Raw genomic sequence first — 18,986 nt, forward strand, 5'->3', positions numbered from 1 at the left:
ACTTTAAGGCATCTCTAGTGGGCGTTCCCTTTCATTCAGGCCCCGGCTTTCTAGAGTAAGCACATCCTTACCTAGACTAGGGTAATGATTGGTGTCGATGATAGTTGAAAGATAGAATAGTGGAAATATATAAAATAGTGAAACGTTTTACTTGGATAATTTTTTTACACATCAAATATGAAACGATTAAAGAGTAGCTTTGTAGATTGATATTTATTTATTTATGGCTCTTTTTTAGTTATGCGCAACATTATAGCAAAAGAAAATTCTCAAAACGTTTAAATGTAAAATAATCTTCTTCTTTTTTTTTAATTCAACTCAAGAAGGGAGATTGCAACATTTCCAAAGATTACAATACTTCTAACTAGGTTTGAACCCGCGGTACACCGCGGGAAATTTTATTTTGTGTTTTCAATATATTTTCTTATTTTTTTATTTTTAAACTTTTAAATATCAGCTGAAGTAATATAATATTTTTTTTTGATGTGTTGGTATATTTTGCACATAATAATTCGTAACTTAATTAATTCTAACATATGTTTATAAATATACGATATTTGAAATAAGTTAATAGTTTAGCGTTGGTTTAATAGTTTAAAGTTCAAATCCATCATGCTACAGACCCATCCCTCAATAGGTTTAAAAATTGTTAGCCCGTAGAAAAATCATCCTACAATTAGTATGTGTTTTTGACCAGTGGAAAATCAAAATATTTGTTTTTATTGAAATATTTAGACTCATAGTTGCATCCACCCAACATACTTTGGTTTAATTAATAGGTGATTAAGATGCGATACAACGTGGTATACCACTTTTCAGTTTAAAACATAATTTATTATTTCAATACATACTATATTCTTAGAATTAAAAGATGAGCATATGTTATGTTTTTAATATATTTGATGTCATTTACGCTCTTAATTGTAAAAACTATTATAATTGAAAAAGTAAGAATACTATATTTTCAAGTAATAAGTGATAACCAATTAAATTTATTAATTATCTAAAAATCCAATGCTTTTTGCAAAAAAAAAAAAAGCACAAATTACATGACCCATTTAAAAAAAAAACAGATATTTTGTTCTATTTTTCTGTGCAAATCTTTTGTTCTAAATTCGGTTCAACATAAGATCTAGATTTAAAATAAACAACATCTTTTTTTTTTTTTAAAATACATGATTCGTTTACAATTTTTGGTTATATGATTTTTTACTTTATTTCAACACTTATAATATTTTTTTAGTTTAAAATTGAATCATAATACTTGTCATTTAACAATAATACTTGTAATTTAATTTGTTTATCATAATACTTGTAAGTCTAATTTTAAAGCTACTGTTTATGTTTTAATGAAGAATTTTAAAAAAGTAAAACAATTAAATATGATATAGCTACAGCCAATAACAATTGTCCTACATCGATTACACGTTATGACCATATAACTTATATGATAATTAATAAGATTAAATATAAAATATATTATATTTTGTGTTGGGGTAAAATAAAAGTTAGCCGAACAAATAGATACTTAACCAAAATAATAATAGTTTGGTTTTCACAATTAAGGATCCAATTAAACATCCATGCTAAACACGCGGATCTTAGAATCGAGTATTGGATCTTTTAATGAATTTTTGATAACTCAATTATACCCTTGTCAATTTCAATTAATCATCTCTATTAAGCATAATTGAGTGGCAATTGAAGTAAATAAAACCAACATTTTGGATATATTCAATTTTGTACTTCTCTTTTAATAGTATTAAGATTTTAGTCCCATATATGGAGGTTTTGGATAGTCTCGGATGTATTAACATGATCACGACTCCTAGAAATCCTTGAGAATAAGCGAAAACATTATAGTCTTTGAGCATCATAGTGTCTTTGTAAGACACCACATCAGTGTTTCAAGTAAAAAACTTAAAATCATATAACTATATAATAGATAAACTGTGTTCCACATGATAACTAACTTTTTCGTTCCGATTGGGTATACTCTAAGGCACGGTAGCAGTCAGAATTAACGAGAGCGTTTGAAACGGGACTATCAGAATAGCATTGAAATTTAATTTACCCCTAATCCAAAAACACTAGAGAGACTCACATAATTATCGTATTACAAACTAAAACGAAACAAACAAAAACCAAAAGCCTACTACTCTAGAAGAAATGACAAAAGTTGAGATTCTAGGCACGTGATTTACATTTTTTTGTAGTAAACAAATCTTACTACTGACTAGTAGTCCCACCGCACGTGTCCTCAGACAAACAAGGCGAGTCCACCGCAGAATTGATCCCATCATTTCCCGGCGAGGCCTCAGAGCCACCACCACGTATATCCTCTATCAACTTCACAACATGACCCATCTTCGGACGGTGATCCGCAGCAACCGCGGTGCATGCCATAGCAATCTGCAACAACCCCACCATCTCTTCCTCTATATCCTTATACCTCATCAGCTCCAAATCAAACACTTCAGCCGTCCACTCCTCCCTCACAACCGATTGGACCCATCTCGGTAAATCCACAGCCCCACCCGCACCGCCCGAGTGACAAGTTTCAACCATATTAGGACATTTTCCGGTGAGAATCTCCAAAAGAAGCACTCCAAACGAGTAAACATCAGACTTCTGAGTGTGTTTTCGGCCATCCATCAGCTCCGGTGCACGGTAGCCGTTGGATTTAGCAACGGTATGCGATGGCGCGAACATAGATAGCCCGAAATCAGAAACTCGAGCGTTGCCTGATCTGTCGAGTAGGACATTGGTGGATTTGATATCACCGTGTGTAAGCTTCGTGTTTTTACACGAACCATGGATAAAAGCTAAGCCACGTGCTGACCCAGCCGCGATCTTAAGGCGGGTGGTCCAATCCAATGGACTCCGACCCGGTCCACGGTTTCCTGTCCAACAACCCAAAGCAAACACCAACATTACAAATTTGCCACTTAACCTCAAAATATGTAATTAGTCGCTTTATTACAAGAAACAATGAATAAAGTCATACTGTATAAACAAATGGTTAGGTAAGGACAAAACACAAGAAACTAAACAAACTTGAAAAAAGTTCCCCGTAAAGATCGATTTAAATGAGACAGATCATAACTTTATTTGTCCAACTTGTCGCCCAGTGGTACTGTCTATCTATCCAAAACAGACTTAAATTCACATTATCTACATTAGTAATAACAAATATGCCTCATGAAAATGATTTTTCAACCAACAGAAACATGATATCTCATTCTCACTAACTCCAAAAAGTTTTTAACCCTACTACTATTATGACTCTTGGCGTTACACTAATGTCATTTCCTTCTATGTACCATGACTTAGGAATCACCTGTTTTGACCCGACCAAATTCACACTAACTAGTAAGAGAAAAGGAATTCAGAAAAAAACGACGACGTACCATGGAGAAGCCAGAAGAGACTACCATTAGGCATGTAATCATAGACAAGAAGCTTCTCTTCTCTAGCATAGTAATAAGCTTTTAAGCTCACAAGATTAGCATGACGAAGCCTTCCTAAAACCTCCATCTGTTGCTCAAACTCTTTTTTTCCAGCCACCGTCACCGCGTCTTTAAGCCGCTTCACAGCAACCTCATTGCCGTCTTCAAGCACGGCCTTGTACGCTGTCCCGAATCCTCCTTTACCTAACATCTCAGCCGATGCTCTGAGAAGATCTTCAAGCTCAAAACGTCTAGTTCCTTCGAAAAATACCATTTTACCCTTGTCTTGTTGATTCTGATTGTTGTTGTTGTTGTTTTGTGCTGATGTTGGGTAAGGACTTGATGAGTAGAGTATCTTCTCACCTTCAAGAACCTTAGAGTGTTTCTTCTTGTTCACTGAGTATTGTTTCCAGAAACAGTAGTAGAGAAGAAGAGAGACGAAGCTTAAGATAATGAAGTCTCCGAGGATGATAGCTACGAGTGATAAAGTACTGATTCTTGATGTGTTGCTTTTGTTGTTGTCGCCGCCGGAGTGAACTGAGGTTGGAGACGAAGGTACGGTTTCAGAGTTGTTTAAAGGTGAAGCATTTGCTCCATCGGGTCGACCCGGTTTAGTCGGGTTTGTGCATTTCGGTAATGGAGCTCCACAGAGAGATGGGTTTTGCGTAAAGACAGATTCAGGGAATTGGGACAACGAGTTTGGTATCTGACCGTTGAAGTTGTTGCCGGAGACGTTGAAGTCTTGTAAATCGGAGAGGATGATGTTCGGTATTTGACCGGAGAACCGGTTTGATTCTAACCGGAGAGTGAGGAGATGGGTTAACTCGGTTAAATCCGGTGGAATCTGGCCGGAGAAGTTGTTGAAAGAGAGATCAAGACGGTAGAGACGAGTGAGTGAAGTGACTGAAGTTGGGAAGTCACCGGAGAAGTGGTTGTGTGATAAAAAGAGACGCTTTAAAGCTGTGAGGTTAGAGAGGTTTGGGATTGGACCAGAGAGGTTGTTACGTTTGAGACTGAGTACTCTGAGTGAAGTGAGTGATGTGAGTGGCGAGATTGACCCGGTGAGTTCGATGTCTTCGAGGATGAGACGTGTGACTCGGTTGCGGTCGCAGGTGACTCCGGTCCATTGGCATGGGTTCGTTGTTGTTGTGTTCCATGAGTTGAGTTTTCCGGTGGAATCAGCGGTGAGTTTGAAGTTTAAGAGAGCTTCCGAATCTGAGCTTGAAGAAGAAGAAGAAGAAGAGGAGATGATACAGAGATGGAGAAGAAGAAGAAGAGAGAGAAGCAAACGCTTATTGAAGAGAGAGCTTTTGGCCATTGTTGTGCTCTGCAGAGAGAGAATAGAAACGAGCGTTGAGGACTTCAAGACAGAACACAACAACAATGGGGGAAAGTGGTATAGGTTCGTCATTAACGCAAACAGTAACGTAAACTTGAGGTAAAATGACTAATGTACCCTTATCTGATATTTACTGTATCTGATGAAACGTGGACCGTACGATTCTGCTTCAGATTTTGACAATATAGAGTCAAAAGGGTTTTGATTTTCCCCGTAACGGTAAAGTAATAAATTGGTTGGTTTTGCTCACACGCGTGAGTATGATTCTCACGTGTTAAAACTTAAACTCTCTTCCATGTGAAGAAGATTAATGCTATCATAATTACTTTCTAAAACCAAGAATTAAATTCTCTGTCAATCAAATCTTACAAATTCCCAAAAACTCAGTTCTTTATTGTAGATATATACTCCCTCTGTATCAGAATACTTGATGTTCTAGTATTTTTTCTTGTATCACAAAGGATGATTTTCTGTATACCTTTATCAATTAATATTAAGAAATTGCAAATTTCAATAATCATTAAATGAGAATTTAAAAGTTTGATGAAATACTATTGGTTAATAATTATAAAAATATGTTATTATAAATAAATAATACATTTATTACTAGACATTAAATGTTTTTCTTAATTCATGTAAAAATTCTAGAACATCAACTATTTTGATACAGAGGAAGTATTTTTTTGCTTTATTAGGGACAATCTGGTAAATAAAGAGAAAGGTGTGGGGCTTTCCTTTATTTGATTGTTGATTTATCGGTGCAGAAGCTGAGTGAGCTTTTTTCGACTTTTTTCATAATAAAATCAGAAGAAGCTGAGCTTTTTCTGCTTTCAACAATGTATTTGCTTGTTTCATGCAAAAAATGTTCCCCATTCAAACATAAATCACAACCTTACAAACTCCATTACTGTCAAGTTTAATGTTTATATTCAATTTAGTAAATGACTTCTTTTTTTGTTTGTTCACTAATAAATGACTAAATGTAGAATGAGTATGTAAAGTCCCATGATTTCATGAAAATTAATTATTTCAATATATAATGAACATATATGTAAAGTCCCATGATTCCGTGACAAAACTTTTAATTTATTTCAAAATACGTTTTGGAAAGAAAGAAAAGGAAAAAAAAAAACAAAGCAATTGGAATAATCTTTTGGCTTTTTTCTTTCCAAAAACATAAGTTGATTGAGTAATAAGTAAAGAGAAATAAAATATGCCAAAAAGAGAACAACATAGAGCGTAATGCTTTGAAGGTAGATAGTGTCCTACTACAAGTATATTTGAATCATACCAATCTCGTGTCTTCCTAGGCTCCACATTACGCATTGATGGACGAAACCGAAAACATTTAGGGGGTGTATTCAACTTGACATTTTATAATGTCAAGTGATTTGTGTGAAACTTACAAATACTATGTTATTCAATCATGTATTTTAAAAAGTCTATTAAAATTCATTGTTTTATTGAACTGATGATTTAAAATCTACTTTAAAATCCACTGTTATTCAAAATAGTTCGTGGATTTAAATTTTAATAATTTTTGAGATTCTGGAGGATTTAGATGGGATTTGTTTAGTTAAAAATAGAGAAATCCAAATCTCATGGTTTATGTGGGATTTGAAAGAATTTTATAATAAATCATATCAACTTCCCTAAAATCATTCAAAATTTCAAATTTTCTAAATCCCATCAAACTTTCTAAAATCATGGTTTCAATACACTCCCTAAGATCCGTTTTGGTATTTTTGGACCAAACAATCTGAAATAGTTTGAACTAAATCCAAATTTCTACTTTCTTAAAGAATAAGTAAAGAGAAGAGAGACATAGAGCTTTTGTGTATCCAAACTTTTTCATATAGATTTGTTTTGTTTTCAAGTATGAACACAAGCTTCTCACATAGTATACCAATCAATCCAACTCACTATATATTCCATAACGAACCCGATTCAACAGATCCATAAAAGAATCAGGTCTACTCAAATTTTTTATTATTCGAATGAAGTGTAATAAAAAGAACCAAAGAAGAAAGAATTATAATGAACGAATAGAGTCCTGTGTTTGTGTGTGTGTGAGGTTCACTCTTAGATGACTTTAACTCCACTTGGTCGTTTCCCTTCCATCGCATCCTTTTTGTCACGACAGTCTGTGCATAAGAACGGTCCTTGCCACGGTTTTAGACTAGTCGAAAAGATCGAACCCGCGTGGACTGATATCCCCTCACTTGGAGCCAAGTCTAGTTGGCATATCGCACACGTGAATATACCTCCTCCTGTTGTTGATTCCTTAGAAAAATCACCTGATCCTAACCTGCAAGAAATAACAACATAAAAATCTGTTAGATAGGTCACAAAAGGCAACAACTTAATAAGAGGGAGAAAAAGAAGTGACCTTTCATCGAGCATTGCAGAGCCTTCTTCGAAGAGCTCTTCCACTATACCAACACTAGAGAGTTTCTTGGAGAGTTTGTTAGATGAGTTTGATTTCTTTCTGAAGAGCAATGATTTAAAGAAGTTGTTGTGTTTCTTAGGAGGAGAAGGCGGTGGTTCTTGGAAGTTCTCGGGTGGGATTATGTCGACTACAACGCATGTTGTGTCATCCTTAAGTCCCCTTCTTCTCAATGCTTCCTGTAACAACAAACCTCAAGACTATTTAGTTCACTTCTTTACAAGCAAAGGTTGGGTTGGGTTAAGCATATTCAAATTACCTTAACTACTTGTCTAGCAGCAAGTTCAGCGGATAAGCCACGGCAAGTTTTAGCAGCGGCTTCTGAGGAGAGAGCGTCCCATATGCCATCTGACGCAATGATAAGCCTTCCGCCAAGATTTGATAGCTTCATTATGTACATATACCAATTGTGAAGAACAGTGTGAGAGTTTGTTTGTAAATGACGAAACAAATTTGTAAAGGAAACGTCAAAGATATATAAATATACCTTCACTTGCTTTACAAAGGGAACTGGAACTATGAACTCCCCAACATCCATATCTCCAATAGACCTTGAAAGGCAAAGACCACCAGGCCAACACCGTAGAGGACCAATCTGTAGAATTCAATAGTTTTTTTTTTACAAGGCTCACAACTCAAAACGTAAGCCACTTAATGGGAAAACAGAACACAACACACCTCAACGCCTCCAACAATGCTTAGCCTGCCAACTTCTCCACCACTAGCAGTAACCCTTTCCCTCCTGAATCATGACAAAAGGGTTTAGATTAAGATTGTGCTTTACGATCCCAAAAACAAAAAAAAACTTAGAAAGATTCCTCATTATAGGTACATACTCTTCTGTATTATCTTCAAGCCTATGATCCACAGTAAGGTTGGAAACTGAACCACCCTTAGTATCTAAGATGCAACGAGAGTCCCCAACACATGCAACAGTCACAGTCCATCCATCGACTATCACAAATGTAGCTGTTGTTCCAGAAGTTTCTCCTAATATCAAAGAGAGGTATAAACTACACATCAGCCACAAGCAAAGATAAATCAAAAGTGTAAGTGATGATTTCTAGAGGAACGAACATACCTCTGCTCTGAAACTCTTTATCAGTCTTCACGAATCCAGAAACTAATGCACGGGGTAAAGCATGAAGCCACTCATCACGGCTAAGTCCACTAGGAAGAGCACTAATAACATGGTCCAACAGATTCTCCCTTGTAAAAACCGCTGCTGCTTTACCATTGTGCCCATCAAATACCTAACAGTACAAAAAACACAAAACTATAAGACAGTCAAACACATAAACAAAACGTCATGAACAAGGTAGATGCATCAGTAGCATAACAAAGTCATCTAGGTGAACATTTCTACTGTCCTAACCACTCAAGAATTACTCAAATCCAGAAGTCTAATTGCAAAAAGAAGTAACATATCAAGTAAGCTATTAAGAATCAGTGTATCCAAAGGTATAATACCGCAAAGACAGAGAAAGCAGTTGAAGAATTGGAAGGAACTCGAAGACTATCAGTTTTGATCAAGACATAATCTTCTCCTTTCCTAGATTGAGCAGCTTGACCAAATCTCACAATCGGTTTCTCCATCTTAGCAGCTTTCGTCTCTCTACTAATCAAAGCAGCAAGAGGCACAAGCTTCCCATCATTATCATCATGATGATGATTATGATTACGTCTCTTTCCTTCTCTAGACGCCATCACAAGACCCTTCACGCTCTCAAAAGCTTACAACCCTTTACTAAACACAATCTTTCTGACCCAAGAAGTCATGAATTTGTAGCCAAGCAATCCAATTTCACTTCAAGATACAAACTTTACCTGCAAATAACATTGAAGAAGAACAAATCTGAATCACTTTAGTAAAAAAGGAAGTAGCTTTCTTTAAACTACTCCAGGAGAAGAGAAACTAACTCTGTTTCGACAGCAACAAGTACAGATCTGAATGAGGCCAACACAGAGAAAAGGGTAAAGAGAAGGGAAGAAGAAAGTATTAAAGAAACCACAAAGTCAGAAGTAAAGGTCGACACGGAAGAAGAAGAAAGAAACGCGTAATGGTGACTAGAAATGAACTGTAAAATCAAAACCAATCATCCAAATCCACAAGGAAAGAGAAAAAAGATATGTATTTTTTCTAAGGACAAGAAAAAGGAGAACTTTAAGGAGAATCTGAATAATAAGAAAAATACCCAGAATTATTATAGGTAAGGTTGCAAACAAGAATCCAGAGCAAAAAGATTGCGACTTTTAATGAGTAGTAGTAGTAGAAGAAGCAGAGGAGAAGAAGAACACAAGGCGGTTTCTTAACATCTTCCTTTGTACCAAACAGGAAACCAAGTTTGGTTTTTTTCTTACAAGGACAAAATTGGATTAGATTAAGAGAGAAAAAAAAAAAAACATGATATGTTTGTTTAAGTACTTTGTGCCGGTGAGAAAATGGTTAACGCTTGACCAAATGTGAGAAAGCTAGCTGTCATTAAAAAAAACCCCACATTCGGCTATGATTGGTGTGACATAGATTCTTATTAGTAATTCATTTTTAAAGTTTTTCCCATTTTAAACTAGTCCATATTTGTTTGCTGCTCCCTAATCTTTTTGGTTCAAAGTTCAGTGTTTACAATATAAGGATTTATGTATTTTATCTTTTGCCAATACTTAATATTATGAATCAATAATGTAAAATCATATTCAAAAGTCAACAGTTTTTCTTTTCTTTTTCTAAAGTATAATATGACATCTAATTTAGTACTTAACTAGGATTTCACCCGCAGTATACCGCGGGACTAAATTATAAATTATTGTATTTTAAATAATAACTTTTAATTTATTTAGTTTTCAAATTTTTAATTAATTAACTTTTTATTTAATTAATTTAGAAATTTTTTCTTTTCTTACGTTTTATAAGTTTATAACCTAATTACATTAAATTTGTTATTAGATAGAATATAAAATTCTAAATTTGTTTTGTTTTCTAGAATTAAAAAGAGGTATATGTCTGTCTATACAGTATGTTAGTGTATATTTCTATGTGTATTTAATTTTTTTTTGGAATATTAAGAATGTGTTATAGTATGTGTAATATTTTGTAGTTCATATACTAAATAATTTATAAGTTAATTTTCAAAACTATGATTACAAATCTATAGTATATATGAGATAAACTAATAGTTTAGTGTTGGTTCTATATTCCAAACCCACCATACTAGACGGGAAACCCGTGAAAATTCATCATATGAAACCCGTGAAAGTAAAAATTATTTTTAAATACGTAATATAAAATAAAAATAAATCTGTGAGCAAGCAATATCTTTTATATTTTATTATTATTCTTTAAATAAGATATCAAATTGAATGGTAAATATGTTTGTTACCTTTTAAAATCATACCGTTAGTTTTTTTGAATGATATATTTTATATTTGATTTTGAACATATATTTTAGGGGGAAATCAATGCGTTGAGATCAAAAATCTCGGCCACAAATCCTCCTCCAAGATCGAAAATTAATTTGTTTCTTGGTTAGGCCGATTGTTTAGGAAATTTGTGTATGGAGAAAATATTGTTTTGTAAAATTAGAAAATTAATATTAATTAAATCAATTATAAATTTAATACTTAATGTTAAAGGGAGTAGTTCCAATTGTTTTGAAAATTTATTTAGGATGGGAAATCTTGTTTTCAAAAATAGAAACTTAATATTAGTTAATAAAATGAAAAATAAATTAATAATTAATGCCAATGGCAGTCTTGTAAATAGGTGACAACTTCAGGATTTATTTGCTAAATGTACTTAGGAAAATGTATATATAGATTCATGTGAAAAGAGTCTAAATGACATTTATAATATAACAAAAAAAAAATTTTATCATGTAGATGAAAGATAACATAAGAAGTTTGAATATTCTGAATCCACAAAATTTCATTTATGCAAATTATTTGCAGTTGGTAATCATAGTCGAATTGGAGTGCTTATTTCGCTGAGTAAAATAATTATTTGGTTTTGCATCAAAATATACGTTTGAAAAACAATATCGACTATGATTACAAATTTTAGTTTATAAATTAAGAACAAAAAATTGGCAAAAGAAAGAAAAGAAAAAACAATCTTTATAATCTGTTTTTAATTATTTGTATTGTTGAATTCAGTTAAACGACAACGTTCTCACGGCATTGGGCGCAGTTTTAAAGGACTAGTGTAAATTTAGTCGCTGACAACAAAATTTTAGGAGCGGTAAGAGTTGTTACACATTCTTCTTGGGATGTCAAATGTGTCATGTGTCATGTGTCATGTGATGATGTGATCCTCGGCGTCATCGCAAACGAAAAAGGAGACTTTCGTCTACGTCAGAATTAAGTGATCAGGTGTTTCCTTGTTCGAACGCCTAAAAATCTTACGCTAGAGACCAGAATTAAAAAAAAACTTACCTTTGGCTTTAAGCCTTGAACAGAGAAGGGTCAATGTCCAGTAAGACGAGAAAAAGTTACTTATGAACATGGTGCTGGAGCTTCCACAGGACCACACATCTATTGCAATTAATATCCACTTTGTGTTGTCAATTTTCATGACATGATCAATGGTACGTTTTGTTCCTCATCATAAGCTTTGTTTTTTTGTTGCTTCCGTGTACCTTCTTACTGGATAAGTCTCTCATCTCATCCCTCCTGTGTTTTTTTCTCACCTTAGAATTGTCTGTATTTTGGATTCCGAGGGCTGTACATGTCAGTATTTCCAATGAAGCTGAACACTCAAGATCACTTCCCTTCCTCTGTTTCCTCTGCTTTCTCCATCTCACTTCTTGATCATCAGTTACACAGTTCTCTTATGTAAACATTTCAGGTTATTAGGTCCATGCTTCAAGACCAAGGACAAGAAAGAAACTTTTGCCACTAACACCTACTGAGGAGAACACCGTCTTTATTACATTTACAAGCTATGAGATAATGCATAGTTTCTCTACAAGTAGTCTCCCCAACGAATAAAAATAGGGAGTTTACTTAACCGTGAAGAAGAACACAAAGACTTGGGTTTGAGAAACTCAAATCAGTAAAATCACTAGGTCACCAATCCCATTTGGAAGCAAATAGATAACAAAGGCTTAACCTTTCTCGTTCTTGATGATGAGAAGATGTGAAATTTTGTTCATCTTTATTAGGAATTCAAACATAAAGATAGAGAAGAAACATATCTATTCATTCATATAGGAAACTAATGGTTTCCAAAGTCACATAAGAAAAGAGAAGAAAATTTGTTACATTACTCCGGAATGGTACCAAGCTTAGGTCGCCAAGCTCGCTGAAGAAGCCGCTTGCTGAATCCGAACCAAGCAGGTGTTGTGTCGGTGGACTCACATTGTAAACTAGCAGCTGCATTCAATCTAGCTGCCATGGCTGCAAGAACTTCTTCTTTTGTTTTCCCTTTCCGTCTCTCCTCTAACTCCACTTCTTCTTCTTCTTCTTTCTCTCCAGAAGACGAAGAGACGAATAGGTCTTTAAGTTTGCGTCCAGCTACATCCTTGTGGTTATGATGGATCAACGGCTGCTGCTCTCGGCGGCTCGGTGATGCAAGACTCAAAAGCATCTTTAAGGTTGTCTTCTTACGTCGAAGCTGTACCAAAGGACTTGTCCTCGGACTCGGGCTTCGTGTAGGGCTTTGTGCCGCCACTCCGCACTGTGTCCCCAAGAATTTTTGCAACGTAGCCATGGGATTTGGAAATGTGGTGGAAACTTTGCTTTCAAGTGAGGTTCATATAAATAAAAGGATCTTGGCAACATTAATAAAGAATGAAAAAAAAAAAAAACTTTGCCCTTTTGATTCTTTTGAAGCAAGTCTTTGTCTCGAAAGTGTGTGCTTTGAATTGGAATTTTTGTGGACCGTCAGGACACAGTTTCCAATGAGAATTCTAAAATTGTGTCATTATTGATGAGATTTTGAAAAAGATAAAGTGTTTGTTTATTCGATTCCTTTTGCTTTTTCTCATGTTGTTTTTGCTCTTTTACTTTTTTTTTTTTTTTTCATCAATGTGATTGTGCATGAATCATTTGCTATTGGTTTTTATTTTTACCCCTTTTTTTGAATGAATTGAGAAAGAAATAGTGTGAGAGTTGATGAGACTTGAGAGACAGGTGTTTTTTTGGTCATAGATTTTTATTAGAATTCTTGTCGTGTACATTACTGTGTTTAGAATGAGACAGTACTGTTAGTCTTAGTGGAGATTTGAAGGGGAAAAAAGTAAGTTTGAGGAAAATGGGAATTTTGGAGATTTGATGGTCAAGAAAAGAATGAATTATTATTGTAATAGAAACTTTGGAATATTGGTGAGTGGTGACAACAAGTCTAAGAAGAAAATAAAAAGAAAAAAATTATTCTATATAACAAAATAAATGCACTTCTGCTAAAAAAACAGATTATGATTTTAAGGGTTTGTTTCTTGTGGTGATATATATCCACTAAAAGAAAATAATGTTAAGAGTATACAAAAAAAAAGATGTTGATGAAACAGACACCCAAAATATTAAGAGAATAATGTTGTACTTGGTCGTGGATAGTTTGTTTGTGCAGCTGATTATAATCGTGTTTGACCTTATTGGGATCGTTGTCTTTCTGTTTTTGTGTTATCGTTGTTGTGTGTCGGTGCTGCGGTGGTCTCTGCAAGGTTGGCTTTGAAGATTCTATAAACGAAGTGGTAAATCAAGAGAAGTATATATGTTTGTTTAAAGGAGTGTGCTTAAGTTACTTGTTTGCTGATTTGTTCTACTAGATTTGTTGAGAAAAATGAACTTAACAAACTTGAGTGTCTATTTGTTTTAAATTTATCTTGCCGCATCCAGTTATTTTCTTTCATTTTGGTATAAGTGCATATTCTCGATAGACGACTTTTTCAGGATTTGTTAAAATGTGAGGCTGTGAAAGACGTTCAAGAAGTTGTAAATACAACCATAATTACAACCAGTGGCGGACCCAGAAATTTTCTTTACCCAGGTCAAAAAAACATAAACAAATTTTATTTTTCTTAATACAAAATATAAAACATCCTACAACATCCAAAAGTGTTTAACCAAAATTTTACACATGATTATGCAAGAAAATGATTTCAAATTTATAATTACAAATTGTTCATCTTTTAAAAATCATAAACTGTAATACAATTCTAAGTATTATCATAACTTTAATAAAATCTCATTAATATAATTCTTAAAACAAAGTATAATTTGTCACAAAAATATAAACTTTCTCGACTTTGAAGAGTCACAGTTACGGACTTACTCTGTGTGAAAATAAAAATAAAAACTAAAAAGCCACATATAAGTGATGATTTCTTCTTCTTAATTCAATTCAGCGGTTAATAATTTAATACTAAGATTAAAAAATTATGCCAACTTTGTTTCTAATTTAAAAGGAATATAAAATCTTCTTCTTTCCTTATGGACTAATGAATTTTTGATGTCACAATAAAATTAAGGGAGGTCAAATTACTAAAATATTATGTTACTAAACAAAATTGGCTGGATACAAATACACAAAACTCATGATCTCAAGGAAAATTTTAAAATTTGGGGAGATCAGCTGACCTGCTTTTGATACACATAGGTCCGCCGTTGATTACAACTAGGCATATAGAATCAGTGATGAAACAAGGATTTACGTTCCATTAGAAGAAGCTCACAATCTTGATAAGATATACTATTTGATGAGCTGTTGGAGTTCACTAGGCTTTTGAGATGAATAGTTATATAAAGAATAAAAAAATGTAGATGGTTAGCTTAGCTTAATATCTGATGCCACCATCCATATACAAAGGGCCCTTAGTGTTGAATTGTTGATATAGGCCAGGCTTAGTTCGAGTTGGTCTTTTCGAACAGTATACTTTGTATAGGCTATTTTTCAGACTATTGATGTGTCTGTTTACGTTTGGTTGGGGGAGTCAATTTTTGGGCTACAAATTGGATCGTTGAAGTTAAAGCCTCCTTTTGAACCTGATGGCCCAAATCTTAAACTTTTCCCGGTTGTCAAATCAGCTTTCATTAAAACCATTCGTTCATTAATCTATCTGTTCGACTGTTCCTATCCAAATCATATAATCATTTTACATATTCTAAGAGATAAATATTCTAATAGGTGACTACTTGCACTTTCTTTCACTGTCCAACAAGCTTCCTAACTTAACTTTTTCCTTTTTTATGCATGATAATCACAATCACCATCAGCACATCATTGTGATAACATCATCACCATTTTGTAGGAGATTTCTTTTTTCCCAATAAATATATAAAGTAAATCTTAAACACATTTTTATCTTTGGCATACGTATTAACATGAATTTTTGTTTGATAAGTAATTCATTATATTCACATATACAGAAAACGATCTACTAAGTACTACTTAAAAACTCATCAATTGTCAAATTAATTAAGAGTTGGTTTAGGATTGTTTTCTATTTCAAAACAAGTCTGGTTATGGATTTTAAATGTAAATGTTAGCATATACAATACATAATCATTGTTAAATAGTTGTTGATGAAATGAAACTTCTTAACGGTCAAAATACATATTGCACTAAAATCTTGCAAAATCCGAGAAAAGCCAAATTTCACCAAGAAACCAAAACAAGTTAGATTTGCTTCGAAGATTTGCTTCTTAACGGTCAAAAAATCAAAAACGTAACCGGATTGATAAGCTTTCTATTTCTTAGTAGGATTCAATCTGATTGTGCCTTGTCATAGACGTAATCGTGGCGTGCATCTAACCAGAAAAACGTTTATTGTGATTTAGACCAAATCTAACTCCAGGTAATTCTGGTGGGAATCTATAGCCTATTAACGCATTTATTGTTCCTTTTTTTTTGTTCTTTAAGGAGTCTACAACACGTGGCACCAAGTCTGTGGTGAACATGTCATTGTTCCTAACATTGCAAATTGTCACAACTCACAAATGAGTTTCTTCTAGCACCTTTGCCTTTTCTGTGTTATTTAAGAATTAATTCATGAATACACAAACTATTTTTTCCAAAAAATTATACTTGTCTGTCCCAAAACTCACGAAAAATACTAAGGTTCACCACTAGAGGTGAACCTTTATATTCACCTCCTCCTCTCTCAATTAATCAGAATTAACTATCTAATATTTTATTTAAAAAATAAATCAAAATTAAATTAAAAAGCAAAATAAATTAAGGAAACAAATTATGTATACTTTTATTTAAAGAAAGTTAAATATTGCTATTGTCCAAAACTCACATCCAAATATGTAAACTTGACCAATATTTAAAGAGAAAATCCACTATATAAATCATAGTCAAAATATTTTATTTGTAAAGTTTTTATTTTAAGTATACAAAAAAAGATTCATGAAATTATTAGAAAAATTCCTTTTAAATAAATAAGAAAATAAATGTGAATCTAGAAAAAGTTATATATTATGAGTTGTCAAATTGATTGTAAACTGGCTATGAGTTGTCTATATATATTGTATTATTCTTAAACAAAAACAAAAACAGAAAAATAAACAATCTTTTTCTCATCAATGATCCGCTTCACAAAGTAACCACCAACAAAATTATTATGGACGCCTCAAATCCAAACCTTATTTCAATAATTGCGAACAAAATATTGTGGTAGGTGGTTCAAACCACTCACAAATATTTACGATGAATTGATGATAATAACACCCAAAACAAAACAAAAAACAAAAACAATTATTTACTATTTTACTTTAATAAAAAAAAACAATTTATTTATTGTGGTCGTGAGATAGTTACAGACACAGAGAATACATCTGTCAGAAAGCTGACTCATTTCTAATCTTATCTCTCTTTTTTATCCTACGTGTTGCCATAAAACTCTCATCTTCACCCACTAGATCTCCGACACGTCTGTAGTTTAACTCTTCACTTTGGTCTTTTTAAAGGCTTTAAGCAAAGCCTCTGCATCCTAATCTCTCTCTTCTCTCTCTTTCGCAAAACTCTATTTTTATTTTTCTTTTATCTCTTGTAACAAAAAAAAAAAAACACAACCCTATAATGGAGGTGCCGGTGATAAATAGAATAAGAGATTTCGAAGTTGGTATAAACTCGATTAACGATCCTTCGTTTCTTTCTCGATCTGTTGCTGTTTCCGGAATCGGGAAGCTACACCAAGCTTACGGGTTTTGGAAATGGGGAGCTTTGATTATAGCGTTTCTAGCTTATTTCACCAACTTTGTTAGTAAACTCAACAGTTTAGTTGTTAGGTTAAGAAAAAATATAGATGTCTCTGTCTCTTCACCAACGCTTTTTGATGATTACGATAGCGATTCCGATGTTTCTTGTTCGTCTACGGTGTCCTCGGATGATGATGAAGAAGAAGAAGAAGATGAAGACGACGAAGAAGATGAGGATGTTGACTCGATCTTTAGCCGGGTCAACGGAGGTTTCCGCGTGAGAGGATCTGATTATTATAACGACGTTGATGGTGGTGAACGCACGTGGATGCGGCAAAGGTGTAGTGGTAGTTTTGGAGATTTGTTCTCGTGGCCTGATCTTGGTGGGATTGGTTCGAGTGGTGTTGTGAAGCTTTGGGATCATTTAGATATCGACGGTGGTGATGATGATGATGATGATGATCACGAGAATGTTGTGGCTACGTTTCTCAAGAATTGTAGCTTTACCTCGTCGCAAGTTTTTCTTGCGGCGGAGAAGAACGGTGTCGACGCCGTTAAAGTGAAGGCGTGTGATCCACGCGCCGGTTTTAAGATGCCGGCGTTGCTTGCGGAGTGGAGGCAGCCGGGGAGGTTGTTAGGGAATATTATCGGGGTTGACGCCGGCGGAGTGGAGAAAGTTTACGTCAGGGATGATGTTAGCGGTGAGATCGCCGTCGGAGATTTGAGGAAGTTTAACGGCGTGTTGACGGAGTGTGAGGCTGAGACATGGTGGGACGCGGACGTCATTATCTCGGGCTGATGGATTCGGTTGACGAGAAAAGGATGCGATTAAAATAAGATTTAAAGTGGTGGGACGGTTTTGTCTTAAAAAGTTTGAAAGATTCAAATGCAAAAGTGTTAAACGAGAAACGATTGCAACATTTTGTAAATAACTTTGTCTGTTTGCTTTCCTCTTGGAATTTTTTATCTTAAAAATTTCTAAGTTCGATTGAATGAATGATTAAACATCAGCCTCAAGATTAACAAAGTGTTCGTGTGTGTTTTGGTCGGTTTCTAGTTCACTTGTTCTCTGGCTCTATGCGTTGCCACTAGCCAATGTGGCCGGTTGCGAGTTTTGATGTGATGAGATTAGAATAAGACATAAAGTCAGAAACCACAAAGAGAGAAAAAAACAAAAGGTATAGTACAAATAAAATAAATTTTTAAAAGATAATCTCAATCAGAAGATACTAAGTTTTTAGTTTATTGCATGTGTTAATTTATAAATTTAATAATAAACTTTTAAAATGAAAATAGATGTTTTAGAGATATTATGAGAGGGAAGTGTGACAAATGTGTATTAGTTATGGAAAAAAATTCATAGCTAGTCAACAAAAATAATTAACTTATTTTTTTTTCACTTATGTCTTGGTAGGAGGTGTATCAATATCATTTAGTTATACTTAACTTTTTATTTAAATATTTGTCAAACTTTATCTGAGAAAATCTTGTGAATGTACTGAAGTTCTCAAATCGTAGTTAACAGAGCACAATATCAATGATGGAATGAAAGGCGCTATTTTTATCATCATAAGTGGAAGGTTCTTGGTGGAGATATTGTCACAAGAGAGATATC

The 18,986-nt window shown here is 34.0% G+C and overlaps 4 protein-coding genes across 5 annotated transcripts; 1 reads left to right on the forward strand and 3 right to left on the reverse strand.

Annotated features, from left to right (window-relative positions):
- Window positions 1–2,032: 2,032 nt before the first annotated feature.
- LOC104787878 (putative leucine-rich repeat receptor-like protein kinase At1g68400) lies at window positions 2,033–5,085 on the reverse strand. Its single transcript, XM_010513527.2, has 2 exons — window positions 3,411–5,085; window positions 2,033–2,903 (listed from the first exon to the last, which is right to left on the reverse strand). Exons 1-2 carry the CDS (start codon window positions 4,858–4,860, stop codon window positions 2,230–2,232), a joined length of 2,124 nt encoding a protein of 707 aa, XP_010511829.2. The 5' UTR covers window positions 4,861–5,085; the 3' UTR covers window positions 2,033–2,229.
- A 1,534-nt stretch (window positions 5,086–6,619) lies between these two features.
- On the reverse strand, window positions 6,620–9,740 carry LOC104787879 (putative protein phosphatase 2C 15). Of its 2 annotated transcripts, none has more exons than XM_010513528.3 (9): window positions 9,155–9,740; window positions 8,705–9,061; window positions 8,316–8,487; window positions 8,071–8,224; window positions 7,913–7,976; window positions 7,722–7,829; window positions 7,494–7,619; window positions 7,178–7,413; window positions 6,620–7,096 (listed from the first exon to the last, which is right to left on the reverse strand). In XM_010513528.3, exons 2-9 carry the CDS (start codon window positions 8,939–8,941, stop codon window positions 6,871–6,873), a joined length of 1,323 nt encoding a protein of 440 aa, XP_010511830.1. In that variant the 5' UTR covers window positions 8,942–9,061; window positions 9,155–9,740; the 3' UTR covers window positions 6,620–6,870. The 2 variants fall into 2 exon arrangements, with proteins under 2 accessions (XP_010511830.1, XP_010511832.1); XM_010513530.3 differs by having other exon boundaries at window positions 9,430–9,739.
- Window positions 9,741–12,364: 2,624 nt separating this feature from the next.
- LOC104787880 (uncharacterized) lies at window positions 12,365–13,016 on the reverse strand. Its single transcript, XM_010513531.3, has one exon. It carries the CDS (start codon window positions 12,936–12,938, stop codon window positions 12,492–12,494), a length of 447 nt encoding a protein of 148 aa, XP_010511833.2. The 5' UTR covers window positions 12,939–13,016; the 3' UTR covers window positions 12,365–12,491.
- A 3,927-nt stretch (window positions 13,017–16,943) lies between these two features.
- LOC104787881 (uncharacterized) lies at window positions 16,944–18,398 on the forward strand. Its single transcript, XM_010513532.3, has one exon. The coding sequence runs from the start codon at window positions 17,253–17,255 to the stop codon at window positions 18,168–18,170; it is 918 nt and encodes a 305-aa protein (XP_010511834.1). The 5' UTR covers window positions 16,944–17,252; the 3' UTR covers window positions 18,171–18,398.
- Window positions 18,399–18,986: the final 588 nt, after the last annotated feature.

This window comes from Camelina sativa, chromosome 5 (assembly GCF_030686135.1).
Source record: "Camelina sativa cultivar CO46 ecotype springtype chromosome 5, ASM3068613v1".
Lineage (NCBI taxonomy): Eukaryota > Viridiplantae > Streptophyta > Magnoliopsida > Brassicales > Brassicaceae > Camelina > Camelina sativa.